General features: G+C 39.8%; 2 protein-coding genes across 8 annotated transcripts in view; one reads left to right on the top strand and one right to left on the bottom strand.

Moving 5' to 3' along the window:
- abcb5 (ATP-binding cassette, sub-family B (MDR/TAP), member 5) overlaps nt 1-8,925 on the top strand; it is an 85,691-nt gene extending 76,766 nt beyond the window's left edge. Inside the window, exons 22-29 of one of the 6 annotated variants that reach the window (XM_052143360.1) lie at nt 3,208-3,411; nt 4,545-4,645; nt 4,740-4,880; nt 4,982-5,138; nt 5,443-5,640; nt 5,737-5,943; nt 7,430-7,576; nt 8,167-8,925. In XM_052143360.1, the coding sequence (XP_051999320.1) occupies nt 3,208-3,411; nt 4,545-4,645; nt 4,740-4,880; nt 4,982-5,138; nt 5,443-5,640; nt 5,737-5,943; nt 7,430-7,576; nt 8,167-8,367 (1,356 nt within the window). In that variant the 3' untranslated portion in view covers nt 8,368-8,925. The remainder of the gene's footprint in view (nt 1-3,207; nt 3,412-4,544; nt 4,646-4,739; nt 4,881-4,981; nt 5,139-5,442; nt 5,641-5,736; nt 5,944-7,429; nt 7,577-8,166) is intronic. The other 5 variants (XM_052143359.1, XM_052143366.1, XM_052143365.1 and 2 more) reach the window with 5 other exon arrangements.
- A 1,060-nt stretch (nt 8,926-9,985) lies between these two features.
- On the bottom strand, nt 9,986-13,029 carry sp8b (sp8 transcription factor b). Of its 2 annotated transcripts, none has more exons than XM_052143367.1 (2): nt 12,947-13,029; nt 9,986-12,483 (listed from the first exon to the last, which is right to left on the bottom strand). In XM_052143367.1, the coding sequence occupies exons 1-2, from the start codon at nt 12,965-12,967 to the stop codon at nt 11,140-11,142; spliced, it is 1,365 nt and encodes a 454-aa protein (XP_051999327.1). In that variant the 5' UTR covers nt 12,968-13,029; the 3' UTR covers nt 9,986-11,139. The 2 variants fall into 2 exon arrangements, with proteins under 2 accessions (XP_051999327.1, XP_051999328.1); XM_052143368.1 differs by lacking the exon at nt 12,947-13,029 and adding an exon at nt 12,796-12,933.
- Nucleotides 13,030-24,209: the final 11,180 nt, after the last annotated feature.

The following is a 24,209-nucleotide window of genomic DNA, read 5'->3' as shown; positions in this document are numbered from 1 at the left end:
GCATCCACGATCCAGTGGGCAAGCCTCTGTTTGGAGACAGCGCTCCCTTTCCGCTGTACGGCGAAGCAGACAATGAGCTGCTCAGAGCGTCTAAAGCTCTGTGTGCGATCCAAGTAGATGCGCAAAGCACGCACCGGACACATCAACGATAAGGCTGGGTCTGCCTCCTCCGGGGGCAGCGCTTGCAGGCTCACCACCTGATCCCTAAATGGGGTCATGGGAACCTTGGGCACATAGCCCGGTCGGGGTCTCGGACCGAACTCTAGGCACTCTTTGCTGACAGAGAGCACATGCAGGTCCCTGACCTTCTTGATGGAAGTGAGCGCAGTCAGGAGGGCGGTCTTCAATGAGAAGGCCTTTAACTCTATTGACTTTAGGGGCTCGAACAGAAGGGTCAACCTCCTGGTGCCTCTCAGGATCCTGATGGTCAGATCATGCTTACCGAGAGACTTACCTTCAACAGTGTCATGGTGTGCTGCTATTGCAGCTACATAGACCTTGAGAGTGGAGGGGGACAGCTGCCCATCCAACTTCTCTTGCAGGAAGGAAAGCACTGACCCGACTGCACACCTCTGGGGTCTTCGCTACAGGAAGAACACCACTTAGTGAAGAAACGCCACTTCAGGGAATACAGCTGCCTTGTAGAAGGAGCTCTGGCCTGAGTGATTGTGTTAACCACTGCGGGCGGTAGATCAGTTAGGTCTTCCGCATCCTATCTAGACATGGAGATTACAGAGTTCTGGGCGTGGGTGCCAGAGGGTGCCACGTCCCCGAGAAAGAAGGTCCGACCACAGGGGAATTTGCCAGGGAGGTGCTGTCACGAGGAGCGTGAGGTCCGAGAACCAGGTCTGGGTGGGCCAATATAGAGCCACGAGGATGACTTGATCCTCGTCCTCCCGGACCTTGCACAGAACCCGTGCATGTAGGCTCACTGGGGGAATGCGTATTTGCGCAGCCCCCGGGGCTAGCTGTGAGCTAGCGCGTCTGTACCGAGGGGAGCATCCGTAGGGGCATACCAGAGTGGGCAGTGGGAGGATTCCTGGGAGGAAAACAGGTCTACCTGTGTCTTGCAGAATTGATCCAAATCAGTTGGACCACCTGGTGGTTGAGGTTGCCAGGCATATGAGTGCCCCGCAACCTGAGTTGCCACTGACTCCAGAGGAGGAGGTGATGGGCGAGTTGCAACATACGATGAGAGCATAAACCACCTTGGCAGTTTATATAAGCCACTGTCATCGTGTTGTCTGTCCAGACTAACACGTGCTTGCCCTGGATCAACGGCAATAGCCTCCGTTGGGCGAGCTGTACAACCAGCAACTCGAGGCCGTTGATGTGCCAATGCAAACGAGGTCCAGTTCAGGAGCCAGCGACTGCATGCCCGTTGCACACACGCCCCGGCCTGTCTTTGAGGTGTCCATCATAACCACGACGCGCTTGGACACTTGCTGTATGGGGACTCCAGCCCGCAGGAACGTAAGGTCTGTCCAAGGGCTGAAAAGGCAGCGGCAGGTGGGCGTGAGAGCCATGCGATGTGTGGGTGGGCGTGTTAAGGAACTGTGCCTTATCTGCGTCCCTCATCTCAACCAGGTTCAGCCACAAGTGACACTCCTGGACCACAAGCGTGGACATCGTCTGACCGAGTGCATGCGCTGTGACCTTTGTCGCACTGAGGCGAGGTCGGTCACCGAGCACAGCTCTTGAAGCAAACCTGGATCAGAACTACCCTAGTGCAGCTCTTTCAAAGCCTTTGCCTGATGGACCTGTAAGAGGGCCATGGCGTGCAGGGCAGAGACGGCCTGACTAGCAGTGCTGTAGGCTTTGACGACGACGTTGTCCTACAGGCTCAGGAAGGGAGTGCCGGGCAACTCAGCCAGGTGGCAGTGCTCAGAGGGCACAGGTGTGCCGCAATCGCCTTATCCACCTTTGGTATCGTGGCATAACCCTCGGCTGCCCCACAGTCGAGGGTAGTGAGAGCGGATGAGCTGAAGGATCGGGTTCAGGCAGCGAAAGGTGCCATCCATGATTGTGTCAACTCGTGCACCTCTTGCAAGAAGGGGACTGGAGGGGGCCGTGGTCACGAGTGGCGCGCTGATCCCAGATACCAGCCCAGTCGAGTCCTCGGCGTCCGACATCACCAAGGTGCTCTCCGTTGCAGTGATCGACATCTCATCTGGCTCGTGAGCACAGAAATTTAAATTTTGCTGGCACTGAGGCAAGCTGCAGGTCTCATCCCAGAACTGGAAGGGAGCAGTAGTAGTACTCAGCTTGCTGATATACAACTGCTCGGCTCTGAAGAAGAAATCGGAATTAATCCACATTCCAGCTCCCTTTTATACCCGTATGTTGGGGGGAGTGGCATGCAAATTCTACTCTCAAATTCTCATTGGCCTTTTCTCAAAGATCTGAAGGCATCTGGGGCTCTCAAGTTCGACCCCTAGTGTCACTACATCGACACAACGTCAAGTGAGTGACAGAATGGGAACTATTAACTTGTTAACTAGTTAAGATTCACACCACTCCCACTTCATTTAAAAATGTAAAAATATAAAAATATTTTTAATATTCAGTCCACATGTCTTTTTAAATTCCAATGAATCTTTGCTTGTGGTACCTCCCCACACTCGCATTCGTCCTCCACATCTGTAATTGTTTTAGTAAGCACTTGTATTTAAAAATATAAAAATATTTTTAATATTCAGTCCACATATCTTTTTAATTTCCACAATGAATCTTTGCTTGTGGTACCTCCCCACACTCACATTCTTCCTCAACATCTGTAATTGTTTTAGTAAGCACTTGTATTTGTGATCACTCTTTCTTGTTGAAGGCCTATTTGAAAAAATCCATATTTTTTCGTACAGTATAACAAAATGTTGCACAGTGTGCCATGGCTTTTACCAAATATAAAAGTAACAATCATGAAGGACTGTAAAAATGTGTACACCAGGCTTAACATCTTTTTTTGTGTTCCACGGTAGAGAGTACAGTAAGTCATGCAGGTACAGTAAGTCATAGTGAATAAGTGAGTGGTCACAGAATTTTTATATTGAAGTGAGCTAGTATAACTTTTCCTACATTTCAGCATTAGAAAATATACTGCATCATTTGCCTTGTTTGCTCATGCCATACATTGGTGATATCCCAATAACCTGTTTAGAACTTTCGTGTAGTAACACTTTTATTCTTCTCTCTCTGTTTTGTCTCTAGGCAGCAGGATCCAGATTAGGACTGGCCACAAACACTATCTGTACTCTTGGGATTGCCATCATTGTAGCCTTTATTTATAGCTGGCAACTCACCTTTCTCATCCTCGCGTGTGTTCCCATCCTCACAGGGGCAAACTTCATACAAATGAGAGCCATGTCAGGACATGCCTCCAAAGATCAGAGTGCACTGGAGATGTCTGGAAAGGTACACCAATCCATGACTTTTTTTTAACATAACCATTTTGTTTGATAGCATTATGATGCATTTTGTCCTGTAAAACAGGGTTTTTTAAATGTGGGATCCAGGGACCACAAGTGGGCCTCAATAGGTTACTAGTAGGTTTGGAGGAACTTTGAGAGAAAAAGCAAAGGTTTTACTGAATGTATTTTTAGGGCTGCCACAGTTCATGTGTTAACTGAAGATATTAATATAATATAATTAATGCATTTAACAAATTTAAACAACACATTTACAAATGAAGTATTATAGTTTAATTTAGCATTTAAAATACTGTTCAGAAATAATGACATTAATCGGTAAAAATACAAACCAAATCCACATGTAGTTTTGTGAAATGGGTGTCTGGGGGGTTGATGGTGAGCCGAAATTTGTTCGCTGTCCTTTTATCAGCATATTGTGGCGCCGCTCTGTGGTCCGTACTGCATAACGCGGTGGCTCGTTTGAGTTTATCGCGGCACATTCGGTACGTTTTGCGGCGGACCGACTGGCCCGCTCAGTTCTCCCGATGGCCAGTCCGCCCCTAATCAGCCCCAAAATGCATCGGCCCACATGGAAAATGCACGGTATGCCAGATTACCAGTCCAGCCCTGATAATTTGTATTTGTATCTTTCTCATTGGTGATCTTCTTTACCATAGCCTTTGTTTGCTCACTGGGTGTTGCCAAGGATTATTCTCTGTAAAGCTGCTTTGGAACATAATTTATCATAAAATAAAATGCTATTCAAACTTTATTTGAATTGAAAAATGTATCTTCAGGTTTATGCATCTAACATTACTAGTCAGTAGAAAGAAGACACAATGTTGTAATATTTTCTAGATAATATCTTAATAATTTTCTTTGCCTTTAGAACAATGACCAAAGCCAATTATTTATATTGGAAATAATGTTGGCTTATCACACTTACTATTTTTCTCACATAGTATTAATGGGTTTTATATATGGAAATATATAGCTTCCTTTCTATTTAGAAAGGGGGACCCACAAGGGAGATCATTTGAGGGTCCTTGGCATCAAAAAGTTTGAAAATCCCTGTTGTAAACAATTATGTAAAATTGATTTGTAGTTAACAGTATCATTTACAACTCTTCCCTCCAGATTTCCACAGAAACTGTAGAGAACTTCAAGACAGTTGTTGCATTGACCCGTGAAGATTATTTCTACAACAAGTTTATTGACAGCGTCAGTAAGCCATATCGGTAAAACCCATTTTTTAAGACAAAACACCTTAAAAGTGCTCAAATAGTCAGATCTGGTTCAGTAAAGTTTTAACAATACTATGTGATATTTCAGATCTAGTCTATGCAAAGCACCCATCTACGGAATTACCTTTGCCCTTGCCCAAGCGATTCCCTACCTAGTCAATGCTGCCATCTTCCGCTTTGGAGCCTGGCTCATTGCACACTGTTACACAGGATTTGAAAATGTTTTCCTGTAAGTACAGATTGTATAAAGTCTCTAATAAAATGCTGTATTTACCCTTCATTTTTATTCTCTAAATACTGGGATGGTGTGTTGGCTCTTCCTTTGCATAGGGTGTTTTCTGTGATCTTATTTTCTGCTATGAACATTGGTCAGTCCTCATCATTCGCCCCTGACTTTGCCAAAGCTAAAGCAGCAGCTGGGAGGATATTAATGCTGCTAGACAAGAAACCAGCCATTGACATCTATGATGAGTCAGGAGACAAACCAGTAAGAGTGATTTCTTGATTATGTGGCATAAAGATAAACTAGGTTGGTGGATCTCAGCTGGTGGGTCGTGACCCAAAGTTGAGTCTCATTTTATAGCATGCAACTAAACATAATTGGCCAGAGTTAGAATAGCAAAATAAATATGGTTAATTTTTAAAAGGGTGAAAATACTTCATGTGATGAACCAGTTGAGAACCACTGTACTAGATGGTATAAATGTTCAACCTCTGTCCAAATAAAATAATTACAGCTGAATCATTATTCAGTATATTGATTTTTATAGATTTTTCTCCTTATCCTTAAGTCACACATTACAGGCAATATAGAATTCCATGAGGTGCAGTTCTCTTATCCAACCCGTCAGAACGTGAAAGTTCTGCAGGGTCTGAATGTATCAGTAATGCAGGGACAGACACTTGCTCTGGTGGGCGGCAGTGGTTGTGGGAAAAGCACAAGCATTCAGCTTCTAGAGCGTTTCTATGACCCTGCTGCAGGCCATGTGGTGAGTTTATAATGTTGTTTTGTGTACATAGAAGTGTGAACCATTATTTTGGCTTTAGGGATCCATTTGTCTCATAAATGCCTTTCTGTTGCACAGTTTGTAGATGGGACAGACACAAGGAACTTGAACCTAGCATGGTTGCGCACCCAGCTTGGGCTAGTGTCCCAGGAGCCCATCCTTTTTGATTGCACTATTGCGGAGAACATTCAGTATGGGGACAACAGCCGTGTCGTCACCCAGGAGGAGATTGAGGAGGCTGCAAAAAAGGCCAACATACATAAATTCATCCTTAACCTTCCAGAGGTGGGTGGGTGGGTGGGTGTGTGTGTGTGTGTGTGTGTGTGTGTGTGTGTGTGTGTGTGTGTGTGTGTGTGTGTGTGTGTGTGTGTGTGTGCGTGTGTGTGTGCGCATTAATGTTTGTGTGTGCACATTGGTACTGTACAGTGGGGTTCAAAAGTCTGAGTTTAAATTGCAAATCTGTGATTTAAAATCGTATTTAACCCTGGAAATAAACATAGTTTTAAGATTTAGAAAAATTAAAGGTCAGATTTCTGTTCTTGGATTGGCGAACACAAGATGCTCTTTGGAACATTCTCAGATCATGCTGGATAACATTGATCATTAGGTTTTTGCACAAATGTGGAGTCCATGCAAGCTCAAGGGTATTCTGTCATTAAAGCAAAATTCATTTTATTTTTAATCATTTTATTTGTAATGGAAAAACTAGAAACAGAAAAAAGAAAGTTTTAAAAGTGGGCTCAGACATTTGAACTATTGCTTGTATGTATGTAAACTCTCAAAAACATTAAGCATGTTAATGTGGGTATGACATATTGATAGAATATTGATCTTTGTGAAACAAATCTGTGACACTGCTGCAGAGCAAATACAGAGACCACCATTGTGTCCTTGAGCAAGGCACTTAACTCCAGGTTGCTCCAGGGGGATTGTCCCTGTAATAATTGTACTGTACGTCGCTTTGGAGAAAAGTGTCTGCCAAATGCATAAATGTAAATGTAAATTTGACAAAACGCAAGACATTTAGGACATGTTGCTGCAAAAATAGACATACTGTACATACAATCCTCCAACAAAGCAGGGAAGCTGCACGAACCCATGACACATAAAAACGAAGCACAAACCCTCAACAAAGCAAATCTACCACCAAGACTTGTGTACTGCTGCTATTCGAAGAGCTATGTACACGAATGTATGCTTGTAGGTGTGCCTTGCTGACCAAATGGTGTAGCGATAATGAACTACATTTCTATGTGTCCCTTGGCCTGCTTTGCAGAAAGGTAATAAACCTGTAAACCTGAACCTGGAAAGCCCAGAGCTTATTTAACTAGTTTGCCTAGCTATTTGTGGATTTATCTAAAGTAATGACCTAATATAGCGATGTGTGCCAGGCTCTCCTTGTTAAAGGCGCTCTTGTGTCCTGACCAAAAGCAAACCTTATAGTGAAAGCTGATAGAAAAGAGCCCCAGCAACCACCTGAGCATTTTCACTAAACAAATTTCTTGAAGCGCTACAGTGGCATATTTGCAAAGCTGAGCTATTGTATGTTAGACAAAGACAGAGATGCAAGTTGATTGGCTACCCGATTACATGTTAATGGGCCAATCAGCTTAAGCCATGCAAGCCATTTTGCTTAACATGTCTCCAAGTCAAATAACTATCAGATAACAAGCTCAAAGAACCTATCAACTTGCGCCACATGGAGTTACATGGCTGAAATTCAGTTATATATGTAAAGGTACTGAATATGTTATTGTCATATTCACTTCAGAAATACAACACTCGAGTAGGAGATAAAGGCACTCAGATGTCTGGGGGACAGAAGCAGAGGATAGCCATTGCTCGAGCACTGGTCCGCAAGCCCAAAGTCCTGCTGCTGGACGAGGCCACATCAGCACTTGACACAGAGAGTGAGAAGGTTTGTAAGGGGATTATTTTGTACATAGTTTATCATTTACCACCTATAGGGTATTTTACTATTGCATATAAATGCATGGTTTAAAGACAGTTCAATGTGCATAATTGTGAATAAGTTAATTAATACTTCACTTTTTCTGTATTAGTTAACTTGAAGTTAAATTTGTTGTACTTTTTATGGAAAGCTGGTACTATGGAAAACTGCTGTTCCAATTTTGATGCCATATTAAGACATACATTTCTGCCTTCAACCAGCAGGTGGCCAATTTGGTAGTATGAACTTTGGTGCTTGTGAGTCTGTAGGTTTTAAAGAATTCCTTTAAAGCGAAGCTCTATTAACTCCATAATATGTTTTATTGTCCACTTACATTTTGATAGGGTTTGAAAACAAAAGAGTCAAATTAAGAGTGTTTTTACCAATTTATAAAGCATAATAAAGTGCCACTGTAAATATACACCTCTTGGTTTTTATTATTTACTCCCTACAGTAAGAAAATGTTACTGTATGTTTCTGTAAACAGCGTTTTAGTGTGGAATAAAAACACACCTGAGTGAATTGTCTTCCCCACTTCTCTCTTTCCTGTGGTACAGATTGTTCAGAAGGCCCTTGATGATGCTCGTCTTGGCCGCACTTGTATTGTCATTGCCCACCGCTTGTCCACTATTCAGAATGCTGATGTCATAGCGGTCATTCAGAATGGCAGGGTGACCGAGCAGGGGACACATGCCCAACTAATGGCTAAACAAGGGGCTTACTATGCACTGGTGAATGCCCAAATATCTGCTCACTAACTTTAATAAATGTCTTTGAATGTCTTAAATGAAGGCCTGTACCAAAGAGATAAATACTAAATTAAAAATGTTGCAGTTTCTAACATTGTTACACTGTTTATTTTTTTCTGGGTCACAAAATATTCAGTTTTTTTTAGAACTAAATCTAGCTGCCTAATCATGAGATAATAAGGTAATAAGCTCTCTTTTTACAACATTTACAAATTTGAACAACAAAATGTAAGTATTTAAACAATTTTAACAAAATGTCAATGCTGTGTGGCCGGTGATTATCAGCAGATAGTAATAGTAGGTGGACTCCATACACTTAAAAAAATTATTATACAAAATGGGGAAAATGTTCCTTGTTTCTATTTACACTTTGGAAATTACATTTTTGTGTTACTTAAGAATATGTATAGTAGCATACCTTTCCATGGAGCTGTAACAAAAATAAAAAACAATGATAATATTGATATGTATGAAGAACAAATTGTGTATAAATTGTGCGAGTTTGTTCTATGGGCATGTACCCGAAATGTGAATATTAATTTTCCAAGCGTTTCTCAAGTGTTTCGTTCGTATGACCTCACCGCATGGGGGCGCAGTGTTCTCATGGTTTCAGCCTCCAGCGGCATTTTAAACCACTTCTGCACATACTTTAACTTAATTGTCTCACGAATGGTTGCTAAATTATTGTATTATACCGGATAGTATATAAAAATAAATTGTTTAATTGGAATAATTTTTTGCCAAGCTTTGATTTAGATTTCTTTTTTTAATTAGAAATAATCCACCATTACCTACACTCGTTCCTTCTAATGCATTCGATGGGTTGAAACGAAATTAAAGTAACTTTTATACAAGTACATTTGTCTGTTGCATTCAGAAATACTTGCTTGGATTGGTCAATATTTTATAGCTTTCCTTTTAGTTTGTGTTGTGCGGATTTTGTCAAGTTGTAGGCTAATATTTTCCCCCGTGGAGTTTACACGTAATTTTTAAATGTTGCATTGATGATGATAATCTTAAAATAATAATAAAAACACATATATTTTGATAGACACTTAATGTACAAATAAATAAATAAAATCCGCAATACTTGTTTTAGTATCTATTTATATTACCTAAATAAATAACCGTTTGTGTTATTTGGTTGTGGGCTAATTTTGGTTGTGGACTACAGATGATCGTGTGGATTAAATGAATTAGCCTACGTAATACGACCACAAAGATCACAAAATGTGAAATTTGAGTTTTACATGTCAAAACTTTTTACTTGATGTGGAATTATCTTATACATTTAGGGTTATTCTCTATATGCCTTGCTATTTGAAATAAGAAATGTAGATTAGAATAGAAATATAAGAAACTGAGGTATTTTAATAAATTAAAATATGTGCTGTAGCATAGATTTTGGGGCCTGTAAATGCTCATACTAGCACTGGAATCAATTGCTTTATTTCGTTGGTTTAAGAAAAACAGCAAATAAATGCTGTTTTAACATATGGTATTTTGAACACTTTTTTATTGTTCACAATTTATTATGAAAAAGCATAACCTGTCCTATATATAATTATCCCATTTAAAAAACAAAGTTGAACATTTCAAAATATCAACGACAAACTGTTCCCTGTGGCTGAATCCATGATGACTTTATTGAGTGGCTCAAATTAGAGAGCCAATTTTTCAAATAAACGATGTGAAATAAACGCTCACTTTACATGTGCATGCTTACATAAATTAGAAAACGTGATTAAACACTGAATTCTGAATTTAAAATCTTACAAATCATTTCAAAGTGCGTCTATGACAGACCTCCACAAATCAAGTCCAACTCTTGGATAAATATGACGTTTTTCTTCACAAAAAAACACTCCCGTACAGTTTTGAATATTTACTAGAGTCAATATATGCAACTAAAATACTATTCAAATGTTTGTCTTGAACAAATACATTACCCAACTTTTACATCAGCGTGGAATAACCTTCTATTCTATTTTATTTTCAATATGTACATTCTTTTGCAGCAACAGGAAATAAGTACATTTCATACAAACTTTAGGATTTGTAGTCTGTAGTTTTGACAAAGACCAATGTGCGATATATAGACTATTCTTATTCAATTTGCAAATGACAAAAAAAAAAAAGGTCTATTCAACACTACGGCAAGTTATTCTTCCGAAATCGGATTTTAGTAGTGTTCATGAATAAAGTGCCACAGTTTGGTTTGAGAAAAAGAAAAAATTTTTAGCAATGACAGGCCACTTCACTGATGGGTAAAATATTTCCCCCCACTTTTTCCATAACAAATAAACCTATCCGACATATACCCATCAGAATGCACATATCAAGTCATGTCCTTTTAAATATTCTCTTATTTTACCAAATTCGTGTCACATTTAATCTGTGCAGACCAAAAAAGGCTTACTTAATTTGTAAATTACCTTTTAATCTTATATTTAATCACTTTACAACATCCATGTGAAATGGCCACACAGTTATTTCTTAAAGAACACCAGGCAACACTTTACAATAACTTAAACAAATATAAATGTATGTATATAAAACTTACTAGACAGTTAGTTAATGTACATTCAGATAACTTGAAACTTTGATTCGTACTGTTTCGTATTTAACTATTCATATTTTAACCACTTTATAAAGTTTGTTAACAATTTATTATTGAAAGTTATTATAAAGTGTTACCAAACGAACACCACAAACTTTTGCGCACCGTCAAATAGATTACTAGTCCATTCAAGTCTTCATGTAGGTGCATTTTGAATGGGATTAATCGAGGGAGTTTGCCCGGCCGTTTATACCCGGTGTCGGGACAGACTCGGAAGGTTGCAACAGGTCAGGTGAGTGGCACGAGGGGCTACCGGGCGCACTGTGCTCGCTATCGGTATCACTGCCTCGTTTTCCTCCGCTCGCCCCAGAGCCCGACCCTGAAGACCCCCCGGCACTGTGCGTTTTGACATGTTTACTGAGATGATCGCTCCTCATAAAGCGCTTGTTACACACGGGACAAGCGAAGCGCTTCTCGCCGGTGTGCGTGCGTAAATGCCGCTGGAGCTCGTCGGAGCGCGTGAACCTCTTGCCACAGAACAACCAGTTACACACAAACGGCCTTTCTCCAGTGTGCCACCTCAAATGAGCCTTGAGGTGCGACGTTTTCCCGTACACTTTGCCACAACCGGGAATGTGACAGCTGTGAAGCCCCTTTCTACGGAGACTCGCGCCAGATGGACCGAGCCGCTCCGCCTCCTGACAGTTCGGACAGTCACACGTCGCTCTACCCGAGTAGCGCCGCGCCGAAGACCGCGGAGAACCCGCCAACGAGGCCGTCGGACCGCCCGTCAACATGGAACCACCCGCTCCACCCAGGGGAGAGGGACTGGAGTCCGGATAAGAGGAGAGCACGGGTTTGAATCCGTCCATGAGATGCTGACCGGTGGTCAGGAGATGCGGAGACGCACTGGTGCTAAAAGCAGAGTGACTTAATGTCGAGTAGTCTGAGTTGTATCCCCCCAGAGGAGAGTGTAACGAAGTCTGCAGCCCTCCGGAGTGAAGAGACGTCTGGAGCGCGGCTCCATTCGGGTTCTGCACGTCAATCCAACCGGCTCCCACGTCCCACCACGCGGATGCACCCGTGGTGCCCACATCTCCAGTGGGTATGCCAGGGTGCGAGGACTTGAACCACGACTCGTACGGGTGCGCCACGCTCATTCTCGGGTAAATGCCCTGCAAACTGTCCACGGACGTGTGCACCTTGGAAATAAACATGGGCTGATGGCTGGGTTCTTGGGAATTGTTGGAAACCGAAGCCTGGAAAACGGAGTAGTCGTTTCCGAAGTGGGAGTTGGATGAAGTTCCAGAAGTTAAGGAAAAGGCACTGGATCCCGTGGAAGTGTTCGTGCCAAAGGAGTCGCTTAAACCACCACCATTCCGACTGAACGAGGATAAGCTGGATCCTAAACTACAGCTGCTGGCCGTTGCTCGTTTCCACGGGTGGAATCCTTTTCCAAACGAAGAGTTATCCGAAATAGAGGATGGAGAAGGACTCGGGCTCCCGATTTTGTTACACGTCGCAGCCAACATGGCTAAAGGAGTCGACCCCAATCTCGGCTCCTCCTGGAACAAAAGGTTAAAGTTAAAGGTAAGTAACCTTGTGTATTTGGGGACTCGGTGATTTTCCCCCAAAAGAACAACCACAAATTGTCAAAACAAGAAGATCAAATTGCGTAATGCACTTTTTCATTTTCGTTTTCAACAGACAACATTTGTGTACGTTCTCTGCGTAACAGCCTCAATCAGGATAAAACATACCTGAAGGATGGCAAACAGAGCCCCACGGAAATACAACTCAAACTTAAAACAAAACCTAAACACAGCATATAAACACAATGTGCGGTATCATGCGCACCGGAGAAAAGTTATACATACAATGTCGTAGATGATAATTGAAACTCCTTTTCGCTTCTCGCTTAAAACATAATCAAGTGACTCTCTCCCTGGCTGACTCAAGAAATTTTAATCCCCACGGCAGGACAATAAAGGAAACTAATTAAACCAGCACGAAACTCCTTTGACTCACCCCTAGAAGTGAAGTTGCCATCACAAAAGTGCCCTCCTCAGAGGATCTTTTTATATTTATGAATCAGAGCACTGTTTTTTTAGAGGTGTGCAATACAATGATATGATCCGCCCATTCCAGCACAATTGTAGCTCCTCTCACGGCTTTGAAGTGCCGCTGTGACACGGGCGACCAATCAGGACGAGCTGTACCTTCACGCGGCCACATTCTAGCGTGAGGTCATCGATAGAGCACTTCAGACAGGATCTCCACCCCTTCCAACACCCCCTCACAATAAAACTGAAGTTTAATGGGAAGGACTGGAAGTTTTGGGGGAAAGTTTTCTATTCTTCTGTAAAGAGGTTAATGAAGTTACTGGACCCTCTGATCTGTTAATTTCTTGATTATTTGTATCCCTTGTGTGTACTTGTGCTATTTTACTGGTATGACAAGTATTTGTCTAAATACAGTCTACAAGTTATTGTCATTGTAGATTCTCGCAAAATATTGAGGTTTAAAGCTTCAAAGCTTAATTATCAAATGTTTGAGCCCACTTGTTTTATTTTATTTTTTTAAATGAAAAATAGTTATTTACCTGAATTAAACATTCTTTTTTTTTTTTTTTTACAGAATTTATAACAATTTCTCTCTCTCTCTCTCTCTCTCTCTACACACACACACACACACACACATACATACACACACACACATTATTATAATGTTTTTTTTTTTTTATTATTACGCCTATATTATGAATTGCATTTCAACTCATGCTAGTACTATAAATCATTTTACATAAACGACTTTACAAGGTGGAATATATGTCTTTTTGTTCTGTTAACTCAACAGTAATACAGTCGCAAGCTATTGATATCAGGAGGATGAATGCAGAAATGCTCTCAGGATAATGATGTAGCCCTGCTCTCAGACGGTCTTGTCTGGAGGCATAAATTTCATTTGAATTTCAAATTTAATAAAGCAGGTGGTTTTTAATCATGAGAAGTTTTATTTGTTTGATATTAACATTCTTATTGACCCACTCCGTTGACCAACTTGGCCATTATAGGACAGCAAAAAGTTAATTAAAACGACCGAAGATTATTCATCAAATCATCTGCCTCCGCCATGTCACCTCCTTTATTGCGGGAAGTGATTGATGGCTGATCATATTCATTTCACTGTTTCTTCGATTTGCACAACAATTCTGTTGTTTCCCTTTGCAGTACTTATTTACCCTGTCCAATTCAAAGAACAAGAACCAGTTGAACTAAAAATTGAAATAATAAAAACCTGAATAAACAGTTAACCATGACAAATCGGAATAAAATGAAATTGTTTGCACCAACCTGAAATGTCAATTCTGAAACAGAATTTCTCAGACCATTTTAAGTTAATTACATTACATTTGTGGATGGTTAGTTGGAAACCCAAAACCCAAAGAAAAAGAAAACTGCTTTTATCATAATTCCTAACAGTTTTAGAATGATTAATTCAACCCACCAAAACGTTTTAATAAAATAATAAAAAATAAATACAAATAAAAAAGCGTTCTCAAAGGCCTACTACATAGATTTAAAATATTCCTAAATCGAAATGTCTTTAAATCAGCCTATAGGACTGACCGACAAATATGCAAAGCGAAACGCATTCATAACAGAAGGAACAGTCACAGCACATGCCAAAATATAAATGTCGCACACATAAACAAATGTCCCATAAACTGCAGCATTGTTTGATTGCAACAGATGTGTGATGCACATACCGTGTCTCTGTCCTCAGTTTATTGATTGACCCCGCGCGCATCTCTTCTCGCGCAGCAGAAGGCAGTGGCGCTCGCGCACAGTGAACGCGCAGACCCTGGAAGATAAATGTTACGTTGGGAACTTAGTTGAAATACGAAAAACGGAGGAGCAACTAGGCCACCGGTGGTGTGACCAAAACATGTGTTCATGTCCTCTGACAAGGCACCGCGAGAGATGCGATACGCTTGGCGCGAGCTGTGTATTTTGGGCGGATAGATGCCCAGCAACAGGGAGTGAGTGTACGCGAATATTTGCTGCATGCTTGTTTGTGTTTTTGAATTGTTTTTTTTTTTTTTTATATAATAATATCACAAAGTAATACTTTGGGCCAAAATATGTAAAATACATTTAATGACTTTGTGCATTTTATTAATGCCCGTTATAAGAAGATTAATGCTGTAAAGTTTTCGAAATATGCTGAAATGAATGGATAAGCAAATCCTAAAAAAAAATAAACGAATCAAACACAGCTAAAGACAACCTTCGAGCGCTTGTAAATATCTTGTTACTTTCACAAGATGCAATATAGGCCACTGAGGCCACTTTTGGCCTGTGTTCTCTGTGACCCATTGAACAGATGTCCCCATCTATGCCTTTCTTCTCCCATGCATGGGCTACATTACCGTCGTGAAATCAAGCTAAAGAAACCTGTCCCATTTGTGTCCCTAATCATCGCGTTATTCTGGCCCAGTGCTCACGAACAAAATGGGTTTAATATTGCGTGCTCTCAAATAATTTTGAGAGAAGAAAAGAGGGGAAGTCAACGTCTGTGTTTCTTGGAGATGGTGGGAGCACTTTATTTAATCTTATGATTATCCTGGAAAACTAATAATCCAGTTCTCTACCTGTCCGAGTCCTGTGAAACATCACCTGACTAATTGACGCAATTCGAAACTAGTAATAAAGATTTAGGACTTAGTTGAAGAGAGAAATAAATCAATAAGTAGGCTAAATAAACAGCTAAATAAATAAGATCTCGAAGTGTCCTTGCTAAAAATGTTCAATGCAAAACTGGCATTTGGTTTCAGTACAGTTTTCAGTTTTGCTTGAACTATAATAATAATAATAATATTTAAAAAAATCTATGTTTTGTTGAAGTTTTTGTTTTCACAGCAATTTCGTCTATTGGAATATCAAAATATATTTGATGTACCTACAAGTTATCCTAGTAGTACAAAACAACAATCTGTCTGTCTGTCTGTTTGTCTGTCACTATTTATTTTCTATCTATCTATCTATCTATCTATCTATCTATCTATCTATCTATCTATCTATCTATCTATCTATCTATCTATCTATCTATCTATCTATCTATCTATCTACCATCCATCCATCCATCCACAGACAGAAACAAGTATAACAAGTGGAAAACGTGTCTCCCATATCAAATGTGCATTTCAATTAGCTACACTAAAGTACACAGAAAAATACCTATGTTCATAAACATGTTTGTTTCTTGTATCCCACATTATTTCAAGTGCTACGAAGATATAACCTGTTACAGCTCAGCGTACTGCCTTTGTAAAAGATCATATAAATATGGGGGCCATTGCCGGACTCTTTCTTTTCAGCAGGAGGTGGGACAGAGAGACCAGATGTCCCTGTGTGTGCAGGGCTGCCAATTGAGGCTAGGGCGTGGAACCCGAGACACTAGAGCCCAAATGGTGTGACAAAGGAGGAGCAGGAAGCCTGGCTCTGCCTGGGTGAACCTCAGAAAGCACCAGTCCACATCCACATCCCTGCCCCAAACGTCAGCCCATGTCTCACAGATTTATTAAACATCACTACCAGAGCAGGGCCATGGACCATGTGCTAACCTTTTATCTGGATCACACAACCATAGACATGATCACAGTAGTGTTAAAACACACTTATGACCACTGTCTGCAGAGATGCTCAAATATGCAAACAAGTTTAGCAGCAAGCTTCCCAAAAACACAAAGAATATGATTTTGAAGGCCCCAAATCAATTGAATCACTTTCACAAAAGTCCAAGAAGAAAGTATTCTTCTTGGACGTTTTATGTTTAATGTACCCTGGTGGCAAATAATGTATGCTCCTTTTGGGTAATGAATGAATTTATACCAACCAGATAAGGTGGTATTTGTCATGTGATATACAGTGCTTCAATGTGTTCAATAACTCATTCATCTTGATTTAATCAGTGTTGTCTGGACACTAGATGGGGAGGAGGCATCTAGCCGCTAATCACAAAAGCTAAACACCTGGAAACATGGCATCATGGGCTATGTGGTCATTATCATTATCATAAGCCCCCTAATTAACCAACAAATCACATGCTAATGTAACATAACATACAAGAGCCAATATACTTAACTGATTGACAGATGCAAATTTTCTCAGATTTTAAATATGTCAACAGGTCAGATCTTGCTGTGATATAAGGGACTGTGTTCGAGCAGAATCTCTAATTGTGGGATTAAAGGTACATGATTTAAAAGTGCTATAATCCTTTAGATGCATTGTAATATTGATGGTTTCCATGTGTGTCTATGCATCATGGATATCTAGAGACAAACAAAAGGAAAAGACACACAAAATTGGAGAATTTACACATTAGAGCAAATAACTGTGTTATATAACCTCTTCAATAATATATGCCTTACCTTCACAGACAGATGTTAATGAGAAATAAATAAATAAACATTCCAACATTTTAGCTTTTACATAATTTCCTAGTTAATCCAATGTAATAGTTAGCAACTAGTTTAATCACAATATTGCATTGACAAATACTGAATCTAACATTTGTGTTTCCTCAGCCATGCATGAAAACGCAGCTGTCAAGTACAGTATGATGCATTCTGAGGAGTGGTGCTTTTGTGTTTAAGGGTATGTCGGGCTATTTGCTGGCCAGTGAGGTCATCAAAAGTGGGTAAGCAGGCTTTGTACAGGCCCCAGCACAGGTGTGGAAGCAGCCCTAGCTGAAGGATTGCAGTGAAGCATGAACAATCATCTAAATGTATGTGAGATGAAATGGCTAGTTAACAATCTTTTGACTGCCCCAACCTCTGAGCTTTTGTCGGGAATCGATCGACCAGCTGCCACTGGGTTATTGTCAGCCTGGATGGTAGCCCCTTTGGCTGGGAGGGATGGGTAGCATTGTGTGTGTGCGTGCATTGGTGTGTGTGTGTGTATGGGGGGTGTTGCCTCTTTCTTATCATTTAGGATCTAGTTTGATCTTGTTTGATTCATGATCTGGTATTTCTTTTAAAAATTAAAAAGAAAAAGAAATAACTTAATAACTTAATAATAACTGAATAAAACTTAGCGTAGCTCACTGAGTTTAAATGAACTGAAATGCCAATGTATTTGTGTGCATTGAATAAAATTGTGTATTCACCACAAATATGAATACAGAATGCAATGTACAATAAAACAGCTAAGGACTTTTCATTGGTTCTACAAACTGCAGTAATTGGTTAAAAACTATAGAAAATATTAAAACATATGAACACAACTAACTAAAGCTGGTCAGAGCTGAATTAATCCATCGGATCAAACAATTATTCAGTCATCCAATTAGAATGAACACAATTAATTGCATATCAAATCAATTCAATTATTAATTCAACAGAGTTCAACATTTCGTGCCTGACTTTTTCTACTTTCTCCGACATTACTCCAGAGGGTGTATGCAGTTTGTCAGTGTGAGGGACAGTCCTACAGCCAGTGGCACTGAGTAAAGTGCTGAGAGTCAGCCCTGACTCCTACAGTTTCAGTAATTATCCACAACTGCCCATTCTGTCCATCTACAGCCATAATGGAGACCAGAGTGTGTGCCTGTCACCACTACAGAAAGAGAGGAAAGGGACAGGGGAGAGAGACAGGGTGGAGAGACAAGTATTTGCCAACCTCATTATGTCATTGCGATGACACAATAGCAAGTTCTTTTTTTCTTTTGTCACTGTGACAAAACATTTAAGTTAGCAAATCCTGCATCATTATCATTGTATTGCTTCTATTACTTTAACTTTGTAAAGTGTTGCATGGACTTGAAGATTAAATGATCCAGAAGTTAGATACTAACATTTAGATTTAAGAATGTTTATCTTTATACTTGTTTTCAGGTTCTGTTCACAGCAAATGCAAATACTCAAATAAAGTCAGTTCTCATTACCAATCTCAATGTAACTTGTAACATGTACAATTATTTACATAATGCACATGGTAATATACTGTACAGTGTACATGGGTGCATTTACTTGGTAACTAGTGATATTAAAGCAATGTTCCGGGTTGAGTAATTACCAAAAAAAAATAACAATAATAATAATAATAATAATAATTCACAACGTAGATAATCACAAAAAAAATCTAAAATCACGTGTTTTGTGGCTATACTTTAATGTTAATTGACTCACCCCATGCACTTTCATTTTAAGTGTCTTACTGTGACCCCAATTTTTTTTTCTTTTTAAATAAACAAGGGTTGGGTCATTTTTTTTTTATTTTTTTTTTTTTGTTTTGTGGTAGGCAACATTCTGCCACGAATGCTGTTGATTGAGCTTAACTTGTACTGGACCAGAAACATTCCTATGTGTAATGAACTTTTGTTTGGTTATATATGAAATAATATATGAAATCACTGACCGGCATTTATACGTTTGAATGGTTCACATGATTTACCACACCTCTGGGGGAGGAATATTGATTATTTTATTTATTTTTTATTTACAGTGTAAAGACATTCCATTGTCCTTCTATTGCTTGACATTTGTTTTTAATCAGTCAGCTGCTGTCTCTTGTCTTATTATTTGTGGTGAGAACAGGGAGAGAATTTAGATGTCACAGAGAGAAAGGCACTTCCACTGTGCTGAGGTCAGCAGGCATTCGCAGAGCCAGACTCTGAGATATGGGGAGGTATGTCTTTGCAACAACAAGATTTCAACATACCAACGCTTACCATAAAACCATCTTTACACAGAAAAATATATAACTATTTTGTCAGGTAACCTATACGTAGCTTCACGTGGTACATTTAAATGATCTGGTTTAATTTAAGTAAAAAATATGATTGAATATGCTTGAATTAATCTGATTACATTATACCAACAAACAGTGTTGGGTAAGATATTCAAAAAGTAATCCACTCCAAATGACTAATCACTTCTCTAAAAAACTACGTTAATTAAAATACTCATTAATTCAAGGGAAAAGTGATAACATTACTATTCACATTCCTTTACATTTAAGTTACTTTCTAAAACATTTTTCACAGTGAAGCTTTTGTTTTTCCAATAAACAAATTCAAAATTCAATAATTACTATTTCTTCCCATTTCCACAGAAACACAAACAGATAAACATATTAACAAAATTAATGTTTAAAATATATTATACATAAATAACATTATTTCACAAATAGACAACTCAAGTAACTTCTTAAAAGTATTAACTTAACTGAAAGTCAGTAACTGTAATTGGATTACAAAAGTAAAATGCACATTTAAAATGTAACATGTTACATTTCTTTTTTACTAAAATGTCATTTGATTATAGTAACTAATTACTACACTGCCAACACTTTTTTAAGGGTTAGATCAAGTAAGAAAATAGAACTTCAAAGGGATAGTTCACCCAAAATGAAAAGTCTCTCATCATTTACTCACCCTCATGCCATCCCAGATGTAAATTACTTTCTTTCCTCTGCTTAACTTGAACAAAGAGATTTAGAGGAATATTTCAGCTCTGTAGGTCCATACAATGCAAATGAATGAGTACCAAAATGTTGAAGCTCCTTTTTTACTCTAAATTCTCCTTCCTGCCCAGTAGATGACAATATGCAAGTCACGAAAAACAAAAGAAGAAGAATGTGAAAGTTAAAGTGGAGATTGGTAAAAAGGACTTAAATATTGGTCTGTTTCTCACCAACACTTATATCGCTTCTGAAGATATGGTTTTAGCCACAGGAATCATATGTATTACTTTCATGCGGCCCTCTTTTGGAGCTTTAACTTTGGTACCCATTAACTTGCATTGTGAGGACCTGAAATAGAGCTGAATTTTCTTCTAAAATCTTTGTTTATGTTCAGCAGAAGAAAGAAAGTCATGCATATTTGGGATGGCATGGAGGTAAGTAAATAATGAGAGAATTAAAATTCTGGGGTGAACTATCCCTTTAAAGTAACAATTGCAGGTTACCACTTACAGTAGAATTGTGAAGAATTACAGTAGAATTGTGCTGCCTTCTGGATGGTGCCATTTAAGACCCTGAAGCATTGCTGATGGAAATCTTGGTTGTACCAAGAGATTCCAGTAGCAGGCTGCAAGTTTTTATATGTATATCCATGTCCTTAAAATACCTGTGTTTTTGAATTCTTTAATGTCATATTGTATTGTTTATTCAGTGACATAAAGTTGGACAAAAACCCTTACAGGATAAAAAAAAATACACATGAAATCGGTTTTAGCGGTATGCATGTCACCATGTTCTGCTAGTCTGAGACACTTTAGGGAAAATTATCCACAAACTCATTGTGAAATGACATCTTTAATTTGAATGAATCATTTTAAATAGCATATGTGGTTACATACAAACTAATAAGCATGCAATCAGATTATGCTTAATGCCTTATTGGATTCCTATTGGCTCTAATTTGCACATTGCTTGACTCGTCTCACCTCTTCAGTAAAAAGTAAAAATCATACTGAAGAAGAGGGAAAAATTAGAGAATTGAGGGATGGGGGACAAGAGAGGGGCTTAGTAAAGGAAGCCAGGACAGTCTTCTCACCATGCAATTTAATCACTGTATGCCCAGGCAAGTATTGACAGTTGTCCTGTGGAAGCTATTAAAGTTGCAGTCCAAGGTTAAATGAAATTGCAGTTTATCAGGGGAGCATTGAGAAAATAAGGGAATCTGCTGGAGCCAGCTGATTAATGTGGAGCATGATCAACACAAGGAGGTTCATTAAACCATACATCACCTGGGTAATTTAACATGTCATCACGCCTGCTGTCTCACCCTGTAACACGTGTATTTATATGTGCATGGGGGTGTGAGATTACGTGTGGTTTTTGTCATGGTTACACGCTCTACATAAAAAATTCAGTATCGGTTTGGGTGCCGGCAGATCTAATATTGTGAAGAGTGATATGCAGCATTGTACCATGTCAGAAATAAAATAACAGTAATTGCAAAGTCTTTCCTACACATGTAGGGTGACCAGATTCCTGTTTGTGGAAAACGGGACAGCCCCCTCCCAGCAAAAATGAAATTGATGTATCCTTACCTAGGCGCAGATCAATGCGAAGTAGAGGGTCATATGCATCTTTAAATGTGTCACCTTGTACTTTTTGCTGGCAGCAGTTTTTCTCAGTGTGTGCTTGTCTTTTAAGTGTTTATCGTAAAATGCAGAGCAGTCCAGACAAAATGAAGACGTTCAAAAAGCACTGCCTTCATGACTCGAGATTTATCCATGCTGTGTTCATTAATGAGAACACACACTCCACAGATGCAGATGACCCAGGCAGGCATAAAACAAACTCCATGACCATGGCTCAGTGATGCGATGAGTGACGATGTTTTTCATGTAAGCTCACTCATTAAAGAGGTGGTTTCGAAAAATCAAACTGAGAGAAGGGATTCTGGAGTAGAAGTGTTTGAGGCTGCTCTGAATGTCTTTCTTCTCTGGGGTGTCTCTCAGTAGGGTCCACTCAAGTTTTTCTGTGTTCTCCATTAAGCAGCTCCAGTTTGGGAGGTAATCCACCGATGCTGATTAAACGTTTCTCACTGCACAAAAGAAATCATCTGGGTTGTCATGGACGCATGTCATGGACGTCCACTCAGACTTATGGTCTCCTATACTCACATAATAACCTCTCCCTTCTAAGTATGACCTGAACCATTTTAGGACCATCCCAGAAAGCCCCACCCAGTTTTCCAGCCTGTCAAGAAGTATGTTGTGATTAACAGTGTCAAATGCAGCACTGAGTTCGAGTAGTACCAGTACTGATAATTTGCCTGTATCAGTATTTAAGTGAATATCGTTTATTATCTTTATGAGCGCTGTCTCTGTGCTGTGATGTGATCGGAAACCAGATTGAAAATTGTCAAAGTATCCATTTGGGTTCAAGAATTTGTTCAGCTGATTGAAGACAACTTTTTCAAGGCTCAATTCTTGCGTCACTCCTGGTCAACCTGTGTATGCTCCCAATGAGCCAAATAATGAAAAAGAACCAAATTGCTTACCACAGCTATGCAGACGACACACAGATCTACTTAGCCCTATCACCTAACGATTACAGCCCCATTGACTCCCTGTGCCAATGCATTGATGAATTAAACAGTTGGATGTGCCAAAACTTTCTTCAGTTAAACAAAAACAAAACTGAAGTCATTGTGTTTGGAAACAAAGATGACGTTCCCAAGGTGAATGCATACCTTGATGCTAGGGGTCAAACAACTAAAAATCAAGTCAGGAATCTTGGTGTGTCTCTAGAGTCAGACCTAAGTTTCAATAGTCATGTCAAAGCAATAACTAAATCAGCATACTATCATCTGAAAAATATTGCAAGAATTAGATGCTTTGTTTCCAGTCAAGACCTAGAGAAACTTGTGCATGCTTTCATCACCAGCAGGGTGGATTATTGTAATGGACTCCTCACTGGCCTTCCCAAAAAGACCATAAGACAGTTGCAGCTCATACAGAACGCTGCTGCCAGGATTTTGAGCAGAACCAGAAAATATGAACATATCACACCAGTCCTCAGGTCTTTACACTGGCTCCCAGTTACATTTAGTATTGATTTTAAAGTATTATTACTGGTATATAAATCACTCAATGGGCTAGGACCTCAATATATTGCAGATATGCTCACTGAATATAAACCCAACAGATCACTCAGATCATTAGGATCACATCAGCTAGAAATACCAAGGGTTCACGCTAAGCAAGGAGAGTCTGCTTTTAGCTATTATACCAGCCACAGCTGGAACCAGCTTCCAGAAGAGATCAGATGTGCTCCTACAGTAGTCACATTCAAATCCAGACTTAAAACACATCTGTTTAGCTGTGCATTTACTGAATGAGCACTGTGCCACTGTGTGTCCGACTGTTTGTACTGTATTTTATTTTATTTTATATTCTAAACTGTTTCAATTATTCTTGTTTTTTTATTCTTATTTTAATCTCTTCTATGTAATGCACTTTGAATTACCATTGTGTATGTAATGTGCTATATAAATAAACTTGCCTTGCCTTGCCTTGCCTTGCCTTGCCTTGCTGGCTCATCTCAGGACGAGTTCTCTATCTCATTCGGGACTCGCGAAGCAGATGAGCTCTTGATTGCAGCATCGGAGAGTGGGCTGATGCCGAGGACTCGACGGCCATGCTTGCCCAGGCGGCCGCAAGTGTCAGGCAGGAGTGGAACCCCCCAGCCTGATCCTTCGCGGCTAGATGATTGGTTCCTGGGCCCGGAGCGGCGCTCACGGCTGCACCTCCTTTCCCTTTCTTTCCAGA

The sequence above is a fragment of the Xyrauchen texanus genome, chromosome 15 (genome assembly GCF_025860055.1).
Source record: "Xyrauchen texanus isolate HMW12.3.18 chromosome 15, RBS_HiC_50CHRs, whole genome shotgun sequence".
Lineage (NCBI taxonomy): Eukaryota > Metazoa > Chordata > Actinopteri > Cypriniformes > Catostomidae > Xyrauchen > Xyrauchen texanus.
The sequence above is the reverse complement of the archived record's forward strand: the minus strand, read 5'-3'. Positions and strand labels throughout refer to the sequence as shown.

Coding starts and splice junctions, on each gene's coding strand:
- sp8b (XM_052143367.1), bottom strand. CDS start 12,967: ATGGCAACTTCACTTCTAGGG. Junction 12,484..12,946: donor TGGCAACTTCACTTCTAGGG/GTGAGTCAAAGG, acceptor CTTTTGTTCCAG/GAGGAGCCGAGATTGGGGTC.